At 36.8% G+C, this 12621-nt stretch overlaps 1 protein-coding gene across 1 annotated transcript in view; it reads right to left on the minus strand.

Moving 5' to 3' along the window:
- Positions 1-12621, minus strand: part of DNAJC1 (DnaJ heat shock protein family (Hsp40) member C1) — a 190143-nt gene that overhangs the window by 101680 nt on the left and 75842 nt on the right. The window contains exons 2-3 of the mRNA XM_038390672.2: positions 3625-3726; positions 2756-2802 (exon numbers count right to left, since the gene is read on the minus strand). Coding sequence (XP_038246600.1) covers positions 2756-2802; positions 3625-3726 — 149 coding nt within the window. The remainder of the gene's footprint in view (positions 1-2755; positions 2803-3624; positions 3727-12621) is intronic.

Here is a 12621-nt window from a genome sequence, read left to right on the forward strand (position 1 = left end):
TATACACACAATCATTGTCCCAGACATGCAGGAAGACAGACAAGATGCAAGGGGTGTGGTTTAATTAGGCTGCAACTTCATTAACTTAACTCTTCTGGGAACTATCTGGCAGTAACTCATACAGTGCAGGTCATCATTGCTTCTTCCATTTTTTCCACCTGTTTGAGGGCTGCCATCAGCCCTCACTGATACCTGGTTCTAGCCCATTGCTGGGACCTGACCATGTTCCCCTTCCATGAGGCTTAAAGGGCTGAGGAAAGGGGGTTGGTCTCACTGTACCAGACATTAGAAACCCCAAACCCATTCCCCAGCTACTTTAGAGGATACCATCCCTACATGCACTACTGCTTTCGGTTCATCAGTGAACCAGACTTCCTATGGAATAAGTACCAGCACCGGACATCTGTCACCTGCTAAATTCTGACAGCTTAAACTGTACCTCTTGGCCTATCTGACCAGGTCCTGAGTTGCTGCGGGGAAGCAAAAAAATCCACAGGATTGGCTGGCAATGTGATGACATTGAGGGAAAAATTCCTTTCCAGCCCCCCAAAAGGCAACTAGTGTAATCCTCACAGAAAAAAACCCACCACCATACCACCACCTCCTACGTTAATCGTAGGGCTAGGTCGGGGGAGTTGCTAAGAGAGAGGGATCAGCTGGAGTCATATTACTTATATACTCTCTCCCAGGTACACAAGGGACAATGGCTTACCTGAGCACCATTGGTCAGCCCACAAGCTCATGAAATGCCTCCCCCAAACCATCAAAGGAGTAGGAAGACTCTTAGAGGGGTCGTTATCCCTTTTTCCTCCACACTGCTCTAGACCTTTAAGGTTGCAGGAGGAACATGTGTTATCTGGCCTCAGGCATGTCCCTTTAGAGGACTGATTCACAGCATGATTAGTTGAGACTTGCATCAAGGAAAAGCTAGTTACCTATGAGTTGGTTGTGTCTTCAGGGGTATGAATACTGCCTTTACTTACATATGTATCTGTCAGTTCCGTTTTTCAACTCAGTCCCCAATCCAAATGGTAAAGAATTCTTGAGGAACAGATTGGACAACTGGATCTTACACTGCAGATTGCATACCATTTCTAGAAATCTCTTTTCAGGTGAATATCACCCTTTCTCCTACAGAATGGCTAGTCATTCGTACACACGTGCTCTAGGCTAGGAGACAAATATCAGGAAGGCCACGTCTATATGAGAAAATTGTTAGTAATGTATCAACTTAAGCTAAACTGATACAAAGCTCCCTTAAAATGGAATAAAAGTTTCACATGAAGGGGCTGCACCAATTTCATTATATCAATTTCTAAAACGGTTTAGATAAATAGATACAATTTTCTCAGGTAGACAGGCCTAATAGTTACAAGCTACTGTATCACAATTACAAGTAAAGCAAGATCATGGTATAGAAGACGTGGAGAAATTCCTAAGGAACTCCAAAGGCAAATCTCATGATAAACTCCCTCAACATTAAACTATGATGAAATAGAAAATACATTTAAATGATGTTATTTATAAAGCAAGAAGAAATAAAATTTCAGGCTAATTCATACTTTTGGAACCATTTTAAAATAGCTACTGACCCACCCCTTCTCTCCCTCCTTCCGCCTCCCCCCTGCCCCCCCGGCTTGCCCATTGTTAAACTTCCTAACTTTCCTTGATCTATGACTCCAAGTTGAAATTCCACAGAGGGAGGCAGAGAAGAAAACATACACAATCTAAAAAACTCCCTTAAACACATTTCCATGACTTGTTCAAAGTAGAGGATTACCAGACAGAAGATACTCTCTGCTATGAGACATGGATTCCTGCCAAGATTTCTACAAAACCAAAAGCCTTCAAGAGAAGGTCCTGAGAATCCCTCTTTAGAGAGTTGTAAACCTTAAGATACTTTACTAGAACTCCTGTGCTGGGAGCATGACTCTTTCTTTTGCCAAGTAAACCTGAAAATCATTAGTTCAAGTGGATATCCTAAACCAGATTATATGTACAGACACATTACAGTCCTCTGGAAAGCAGTCCAAACACAAGCTAATGTCCATTAAGGCTATCTTTCAGGTACTCTTGGAACACCACTTAAGCTTCTGGGGCACTAGTCAAATATGTAAATTATATACTAGGGCAACTATCTACCACTTAAAAAACCCCTACGCTTATCCAGACACTAATATAATTATATGTTTACAGTATCCTAAATTATATGCTTTTTAAAAGAAAAATATCAAAATATATGAAGTTAGAAACATTCAGGAACAGAGTACCTAAGCATCATATGAAAGTTCTTATGTAGTGAGAAGAAACCAACAGGTGGGGAAAGTGGGTTATAATTCTCAACTCACATGCCTGAAATTATAACTCACCAATGTATGGCTCTCTCCTCATGTGGACATGATCCAGAAATACATAACTACAAATACTAATCTTTTAGGATTGTTCCAACAGAGAAAATTTCACTCCAAATACAAACTGTTTTAAAAAAAATGTTAAGAATCAAAGGAAGTTATCTCAGCTTCTCACTGAAACATGTGCCATATACCTATACGCATTCTATTTACTTTAAATAGTAGCTAAATAAAAATTATGCCCCCACATTGTGCAAAGACTTATATATGTGCTTAACTATATTCAATGCGAGTCAGTGAAGTCAATAGGATTACTCAGAATGCATAAAGTTAAGCATGTGCATAAATTTTGTAGGATTAGCACCCATGAGAGATTTATTTAAAAATATGCAAAGTGTACTCACCTCTTCCTTCTCTCTTCATCCTTTAAAACCTCATAGATAGCCACCAACTAAAATAAAATTGCTTTTATTAAGAAAATGACTACGAAAAGGAAACAGTGAAAACACCATGCACAAAACAATCAAATCTTAAAAACAGATTTTTTTTCCTCTCTAATATTTCAATCTGAGATGATATTTGTCTCAAATATAGGTAAAAAATTTCCATCAGGAATGTGATTTTTAAGTTAATAGTATCCCTTCAATAGGTCCAAAGGTACTCCAATTGTAACACCACACAGCAAGTAGCCTTCGTTTTGTGAAGTACATTGTACTGGTAAAGCTGAACTATGACAGGCATACCCTATTGCTCTGTTAAATGTCAAGATTCAGAAGGGAAAATGATTAAGATTTAAGATAATTATTTTACTGATATCTACATTAAATGACAATGAAGATGGATGAGAAGATCTTTTTCCCAACTTCTATTAAAAGGCAAAGTGTACACTTACAAACAGACTTTCCCTTTTAATAGAAGTTCATATGTATGCTTTTATGCAGAGGGAAAAGAATAAAACATTTGTTTTCCAGTTAACAGGAATACAACTAAATATTTTAAAATACTTGTAAATCAAATGTATTCAAATACTCGAATACTATTCTGAGTTACTGAACTAGCTACAGAACATTTTATATGACATTTTTCCAACACTAAATCCAACTAATACAGGAATAATTTTGCCCTGTTTCAAAAATTACTAATAATTTCAAAATATTACTTTGCTATCAAAACTGTATTTATTCTTGATGTTAGTAAGTAAAATTATGTTATAAAAATTCTGATCTTATTCCCCCAACCCCCAAAAAAGTACATTATAGCATGTGTCACTTACTTGTCTAAACTGGGTTTCTGCATTTTCATCTTTGTTCTTGTCTGGGTGTAAAGTTAGTGAAAGCTTGCGATATGCTTTCCTAATCTCTGCAGATGAAGCATCCTGCAAAAACACAAAGCAAACTTTGTCAGAAACAAATTCCCAGAACCTTGTTAAGATCTGAGAAGACAGCCAACCAAATGCAGGACCTGAGGCAATGTAATTTGAGCAATCAGTCTAACAACCAAGCTATGCAGCTAGACTGACCGACATGACTGAACAATCATTCACTCTAATTCATCTCTCGTCTTAACTCCTTTCATTACCATACATTCATTACAACAAGTTAGTATTTGCCAAAACTTTCAAACACTTGCTTTCTTAAAATTAACCAGTAAAACTTCTGCACTAATTCAGAGCTCAAAAAGACAAATTAAAAATTAATACATCTGTGTATCTTCAAGAAATCATTCTTTCACAAGCTAAATTTCTAAATCTCAAGCCTTGACATACGTTTCTCCCTTAATATTATTTGCCCTAATTCTTTGCGTATAGGATTTTCATGCAAACTCAATTTCAGTATGTCTAAAGAAATGTATTTTCTGAAGTAGGTTCAGCTTGTTTTTAATTTGAATCTATCATGACTATACTGGTATATAGTTGTAATATAAGATAAGAAATCTTTGTGCTCTCAATTTGGTTTTTGCTTTTCTCACATTTGTGAATGATGGACTATAAAACAAAATATCAAATTAATTGCACATATACAATCATTTACTGTGTAACTACTTAAATATAACTAAGTTACTAGGATGATACAGATCACTCAGAGCAGGGGGATTTTATGAGGTTATATCTATTGCTTCCTAAAAAATGCACATCGAAGTTATCATGCATGCTATAAACCAGGAATTTGTATTTAATGGGAAACATCTCCACGGCAATCTATCAGGATGGAGTATGAATGCCCAAATCTAAAGACTACAACCTAAACAGACCAAGACATCTCTATTGTCAAAACATACTGAGATAAAATAAAAGTCTCATGAAATGTAAAATTTCTTGTTTTAGGATTTATTCTCGAAGATATATTTTAAGACGACTATCAACAGGGACTGAGTAAAAAACAAACAGATCCCTATAACCGAACAGCTGTTAGAGGAACAAAACTGAAATAAGACAATTAAAGCAACACTGTAATTAGTCTGTCAAATTTCCATTACAAACCATTGTTTTAATTACAAATTTTTTTAGGTTTATAGCACCAAACTATAACTGTTTAAAAGTTTTAGCTCAGGAATGAATATATTTGTAATATAGAGAAAGTCTTGTGTGTGTAGGAGGTAAGGGGTTTGAGAGGTAGTTTAATTATGGAATGGCGATTTTATTTTAAGATACGATTTTGTTATCCTATAACTCAAACACAGATCTCTGCAGACTATTCTTCTGTCAATAGTAATCGTTTAGAGTCAGGACCATTTAGAGGAAATTTAAAAGGTTTTTTTTGTTTGTTTGTTTTTTATATAAAGAAAACACGTCCTTGTATATGCACAACATTTTATTTTATTTTCAGCTAACACTTCTAAGGGTGCTCAGCTAAAAGCAGAATTCTATTTGATGACTGATGGCTTGCTTCAACCCCCACTGAAGACAGTGGAAGTTTTTCCATACAGCCATGTTTTAAAGTTTTTTTTCTTTTTGAAAGTGAAGAATGGAGGGAAGAGGAACTGTGACTAAATGTTAGCATTCCAAATAATTTTTCTGTGTGCAATGTAATGTAAGTTTTCAAACTGGAAATTTAATAGAGGTATATAAGAAACTGCAAAAAGAAAACGTGCAACAAAAAGATACTTTTGAAAAATCAGGAACTTGGACAGTGACAAGATCAAAGGAATAGTACCTTCAGATTGTAAAGCCTGCAGTTTACCCTGATCCCCTTTTCCTCCCATCCTAAACTACTGTTGTACTTCATCTGTATCAAGATTTGCATTTAATTTTATTGGTGACCCTTAACTGAGTGCTGCTTCTCTAAGGGTCTGACAAGAACATTTTAAGGAGTTGTTGGAAGAATACCGTCAGAGTCAAGTCCTTCAGATATAGAAGCAGACTAACAAAGGAATTTGTATGATTTTTTTTTTTGGTGTGTTGGAAGGAAAATTTAAAATGAATTACCCTGCTCCCAAAATAAAGCCTCTTTTATTTGTGTAAGATTTTAAAGTGTAAGGGTTGTTCTCGCTCATATTACAGTAGTATGTTTTTGAGAGTTCTCAAGTTAGATCTCTTCTATTCCCATAATTTTGGTTTCTTAGAATTAAACAGCAGAGAAAGGAAAGTGATTAGAAACAGTAAAGAAAATTTATTCTTAAATCTAAGTAAAACTGTGGAGTAATATAAACACAAAATTAAGTATGAAATAAAAGTTAACTTATTTACACACAACACATACTATGATAGGAACAGGAAGTAATTTACAGACTATTTTATTTACCACCACCTATTGCTCCAATTAGACACCTCATCAACAGACTGGGCTTGTTCTCACTACAAAATGTTACTGTATTTGAATATTGTTGAAGAGAATCAAGTTAGCAGATACGACGCTGATCATGGCTTTGCACTCAGTAAAACTAGGACAAATTGTGTTCAGCATGTCAGCTAATCATGATTAAACCCTCAAATTGAGGGGGGGGGAAGTCAATGGGGGGGGGTAGATCAGTGATAAACCACATTCAACATCATGCCATGTTTAGCTGACAAGAATGAACACAATTTGTCCTGGTCTATACTAATCTGAAAGTAACCATCAGTACATCAGGTAATTCAATTCATACAAACAAGATTTTTAAATACAATGAAATTATGTAGCTCCTTGAGACTTTGTTCGCTAAAAAGATAGCCTTTAGGTAACGTTGGGCACCTTGAGAAAAGTTTCCAGATCTTTTTAGGGTCTGTCTTTGGTGGCCTGCTGTGGCTCACGAAAGATTATGCTCAAATAAATTTGTTAGTCTCTAAAGTGCCACAAGTCGTCCTTTTCTTTTTGATTACTAAGGCATGAGCCTTCTCTGCTATAGAACTTGTTGGGTCTTCATTCTCAGTCTTCATCCATGTAATGACTCAACAAACTGTATTACAAAAGTATTACAGACAGCCATCTGTCTTGCCACAGTACCCAAAAGTCCTGTTTGGTTTTGGTTAACCATCCCACGTAAATGCAACTCTAGGCAATGTACTGAACTGTGGGAGCAGGAGGGAGCTATTATACTTCTGTAGTCAGACCCCAGCAGCATCTCTACCGGCTGCTTGAATAACCTTTTATTTAACAGCTCCACTTACTGCTAGCTGCCTCTCAGTCTCACCTCCTGTAGCCTCCTGCAATGGGGCTCCAGTGGAAGCTGAGGAACAGTCAGCACTAAGAGCGTGCTCTATGTGGACAAAAGAAATAAGTAGAGGTGGGTCTCAGGACAGCCATTTGAAGATAGAAGGAAGCCTGGGCAACCACATTTTCAAGAACCCCCTTTTTTTTTTGGTGGCTCTGGGGACTTCAAGGAGGGCTTCATTCACATTTTAGTGAAAACTGGATTCTCTCTCGCTTTTAAGAAAACAATTACAATGACCGAAACTGCACATGTCCAATAGCAGAGGGGCCTGTTAGTACTCCAGGCCAGAGGTTCTCAACCAAGGGCACGCGGAGGTCTTTTAGGGGGTAGTCAATTCATGTAGATCAGTGTTTCTCAACCTGGGGTTTGCGATCCCCAGGAGGTTTGTGGATGGGTTTATGGTGCTCGCAAGTGCAGAACCAACTTTAGAGGCAGCAAGCAGGGCAACTGCCTGGGGCCCCATCCCACAGGGCGCCTTGGGAAGCTAAGTTATATGCTTCACGTCCAGGCAATGGGGCTCAAGGCTTCAGCCCTGCCACCTGGGGCTCTGGCTTCCAACAAGACTCAAGTGAAAAACAGGCTCAAGTATTACATTGAAATATAAGTAAAATATTTATATTCTAATAGACTTATTTTATAATTATATGGTTAAAATGAGAAAGCAAGCACTTTTTCAATAATAGTGTGCTATGACACTTTTGTATTTTTATGTCTGATTTTGTAAGCAAGTAGTTTTTAAATGAGATTAAACTTGGTGTATGCAAAACAAATTAGATCCCTGAAACGGGTACAGTAGTCCGGAAAGGTTGAGAACCCCTGCCTCAGACACTCAATTTATTAGAGTTGTCCCTGGCATTCTGTTTCATGTTGGAAACTATGCTTTGTCGCTGACTGAACCAGTGTAGTCTGCCATGTTCCTTCCTCATGTGGGTATGAAGTCACCAGCATAGCACCAGCTCAGCCAGTCCTCCTAAATTCAAGTGACTAGTAATCCTGTAATGAAGCACCTCATGCTTCAGAGCAAACACTGTACTAGGATACTTTCAGCATCAGGCATCCCATTGAGCATAACTGGTTGCGGCAAAAGGAAGCCTTACTAGTATAAAATTCCAAGTCCTTATCTCAATTAGCTGAAACATACACCTTACTGCCAGCATCCACTTCTGTGAGACAGCTAAAATCTCATGCTAGTTTGCTTAGTCTTTGCGCTAATGAAATCCAGCACACTGGAAGCTAGGCTGATATGGTGGGCCTCATCAAGTTCTGGGTTGACAAATCAATTCTGGGCTCCGCTATAATCTTGGATAGCAGTGAAGCATGCTCACACATGATTTTTCAATCACTTTAAAATTTCACCAGTTGGAACAAAAAGTCAAAGTCCTTGAAGAGCTCTATGTCCAAGTTTCATATTTGAGTTGTTCGTGCTGTAGTCCCATCTCAAATAAAATTATACCCTACCACTAGATTATTATTTAAATTGCTGCAGAAATTTTTCTTACTTTAAAAAACAAGTATTGATTTGGGAAAAGAACAAGCACTGAAAATCTCAGTTCAAAAAATGAACATTTTATAATGGGAAGATGTGAAAATGGCAATGACGGTGGTTTGTAACAAAAATATTTTCTTTTTAAAGTTCAAGAGTTTTCAGTTTTGCAAAGTGAAAACTAAATGTTTCAATTCATTCTACTAATAAGCCAGAAAGCAAAGTACCTAATGCTTTAAAAATAAAATATTTTTTTGAAAAAAAAAAAAAAAAAAAAAAAAATTTTGCCCAACTCATCTCATCTTCACCTGATGCAAGAGTACACTGAAACTTTCTAGCAATAGTCACCCTACCTAAAATTTCAAGAGTAACAGACATCTATTTGTAAATGTTTCTAATATCTCAGTATTCCTATCTGCAATAGACTAGAAAACATAAGGGAAATTTTTCCTTATTTTGAAAAGGCCTGAAAACTGTAAATGACAAGAATCCTCTGGGGGTTAGAGCTCAAAATATAGGTCATAGGGTATGTCTACACTGCAATTTGCCACCCGCAGCTGGCCCGTGCCAGCTGACTTAGGCTTGTGGAACTCCAGCTGTGTGGCTGTTGCAGTGTAGACATTCCAGCTCAGGGCTGCCACTCGAGCTCTGGGATCCTCCCACCTCACAGGATCTTAAAGCCTAGGCTCCAACCCAAGCCTGGCTGTCTACACAGCAATTAATCAGCCCCAGAGCCTGAGCCCCAGGCGACTGAGTCAGCTGGCATGGGCCAGCTGTGGGTTTTTAATTGCAGAGTAGACATACCCAAAATGTCTGCATCCATACTTCGAGATAGGAAACAAATGCGGGGTACTGGGAGATTGATTCCAGCGCAGGTTTCATACCCCCTAATGGATGACTGATCAAGAGTTTAAACAAAAGTAAACAAGAAAGCCAGTACTGCCTTTAATTTGTTTTATATTAGAAAACGAGCCTCATAATAAGATTTATTCTAATCTTAAAATGTATGAGATATTTAAGCAAGAGCTGAGCCTTCTCATACAACAGAAGTAAAAACCGTTATTTCAGTTCTTAATATTATGGACATTGCTACTTATACAGGTTAACATTAAATATATTGTAAGCTAGTGGCAATGCCCACTCACCATATGTATAAATTGACAGGTTCTGATTCACTTAAATTCTAACTAGATTACACTGATATTATGTTTCCTTTTTGTTGTATTCTAGAATTACACCAAAGACACTTTCCATCTGGCCCTTATAAACCCATACTCTGAAAAAACTAGCATTCTCTGCCAGTTTATAATTTGGGGGAGCAAAGCATAAAGGAAAAATTCTTATGCTAAAAAGTATTTACTAAAACAAAGTGATCAAAGTTATAATTAAAAACATTTAGCACAATGCTCAGTTATCAGCTATATTGCTGGAAAAAGTGGGCAGAAGTTGAGGATAACTAATTGGTTTAAGAACTATTTTATTATACATTTAGCCTTCAGATAAAACAATCATGGGTCTAAAATTCAAAGGCTTCAGCACAGACTCTTATGGGTCTGGACAATGCACTTGCAAACATTCACTTGGGACTTTTTCAACCATGAACATTTGTGCATCTAACTGATGGGGTTTCCAAGTGTATATTACATGACATGACATATGAGTAGGACACTTGAAGACCTGCAAGAATCTGGGATCTTGCCACCCAGTGGAATCCAAGACCTCAGTTAGGTGCCTAGACTCACTATACAATGGATGGGGAGAGAGAGGCACATAAGAGTGGGATCCACAAAAGTCAACATTCTAAGCAGGGAGCTGCCTAAACTAGCCATTAAGAAATGCTGAGGAGAGGGGTTGGCTTAGGTGTGAGATAGACGTGTGGGTGCCAAGACTGAGGCAGCTGTACGCCTGCTCAGTGGCAGAAAAGTAGGGGACTTTAACAGTATACATTTAGACACCTATAGGGTTAAGTGGAAGCTAAGAAAGGTTTCGAGGATCTCAGTGGTACCTAAATGTTGGAATAATGGAGCTTGAAGTGGCATTTAGGCATCTAATTCCTTTTGCAGATCTAGCCTTATCTAATTATTCAAGCCCCACACCATTTCTTCAAGTTACTGTACGTTGAGCACACACTTTGGGACCTCATCTTTAGAGATTTTACTAATAAGTTTACTCTAACAAGAATTGCTACAACTATACTGTACAACATCTCATTTCAAGCAAGTCTACTTAACATAGCTATGATTACTAATTAAGATTAAAAAGAAAAAAATAGGCTTACTATAGTCCCAAAACAATTCTTGGTGAAAGCAATACAGATCAGATATTGCCACAGGCACTCTGATTAGGTCACAAGAAAAAAAAAAAATCAATATCTACACAGTTTGCAGTTACCAGTATATAAAATTCAAATCCTAAATTGTTCCTTTGGCAGTATTGCAGTTATACAATAAGGCTCGGTTGCCTACTACAATTTAGCAACTGCTTCTAAAAGACAAAGTTGTTCAATTAATCTCAGGTTTTAAATATGACTGCTAAAATCCACAAACAGATGGCATTACAATCATTAGCAATCTGAATGCAGCATAGTCTAGAAAAACAAATGCATTGTTGGATGTTAGACGGTCTTAAGTTCCAATCGAGGCTGCTATTGACTTGCTGTTTGTCTGCACTACTTACCACTCTGTAAAAAGGGTATAATATTGGCATACCTAATTCACTGTGCTACTAAGAGAATAAACTTGTTACTGCTTGTATAGTACTTGCAATAAATAAAAGATTAAACATTATTGTTAAATTATAGTTTTTTTTAAACCTAGTAAACTACCAATCAGTTTTGTACAAATATTGTTAGTAGTTATATTTTATACAACAGATTATCTGATCATTGTAGGGGGGCTCTGGCCAGAGTTATTAAAATACTTTAAGAATCTTTTTGCTACCATTGCCTTCTCTTGAATTTGTCACAAACAAGGTGGTGGTTTGTGCCAAGAAAATGTAAACAATAATAGTGAAATGATCATTAGGAATCATTTAAGAACACCCTTCTAGATGTTCAAAAAAACCACAATCCAACAATTCAGGAAGAAAGTCACGTTGGTTAAAAACAGGTTTAGAACAGAAGTAAAGGCAGATATAAAAGTAAAAAAATAGTATACAACAAATGGAAGAAAGGGGAAGTTGATAGTAATAAATATAAATCATAAGTTAGGCACTGTAGAAAACTGATAAGGGAAACAAAGAGATGAGGAGAAATCTATGGCCAGCAGAGTTAAGGACAATAATAATGAGTTTTTAAATATATCAGGAACAAAAAGAATCCTGACAATAGTATTGGTCCACTACTATATGGAAATGATAGAACTATCATTAATACTGAACAAAAGGCAGAAACATTCAAAAATGTTTCTGTTCTGTATTTGGGGAAAAGATCACATGTTCTCATCATATGATAATAGCACTCTTAATTTCAGTAACATCTCTGGAGGATGTTAAACAGAAGCTACTAAAGTCACACATTTTTAAATCAACAGGTCTAGAGTACTCGCATCCAAGAGTTTTAAAAGAGCTGGCTGAAGAGCTTGCTGAACCATTAATATTAATTTTCAATAAGCACTGGAGCACTGGGGAAGTACCAGAAGACTGGAAGACATGTTGTGCCAATTTTTAAAAAAGATAAATGGAATGATCTCAGTAATTTTAGACCTGTCAGCCTGACCTCAATCCTGGACAAGATAATGGAGTGACTGATATGGGACTCAATTAATTATCCTCATTTGATTTTTTTTAAAATGTAATTAATGCCAATCAACATAGGTTTATGGAAAATAGAACCTGTCAAACAAACTTGTGGGTTTTTTTTTAAATGAGATTATAAGTTTGGTGATAAAGGTAGTAGAGTTGACATAATATACTTAGATTTCTGCAAAGCGTTTGACTTGGTATTGTGTAACCCATGCATGCACACCATTAAAAACAATATAAAATTAACATGGCACACATGAAATAGATTAAAAACCGGCTAATTGATAGGTCTCAAAATGTAACTCTAAATAGGGAACCACCACCAAGCAGGAGTATTTGCTGTGAGGTCCCAGAGCAATCAGTTCTTAGCCCAGACTATTTAAGATATTTATCAATCACCTTGAAGAAAACAAAATC

The sequence above is a fragment of the Dermochelys coriacea genome, chromosome 2 (assembly GCF_009764565.3).
Source record: "Dermochelys coriacea isolate rDerCor1 chromosome 2, rDerCor1.pri.v4, whole genome shotgun sequence".
In the NCBI taxonomy this organism is placed as follows: Eukaryota; Metazoa; Chordata; order Testudines; family Dermochelyidae; genus Dermochelys; species Dermochelys coriacea.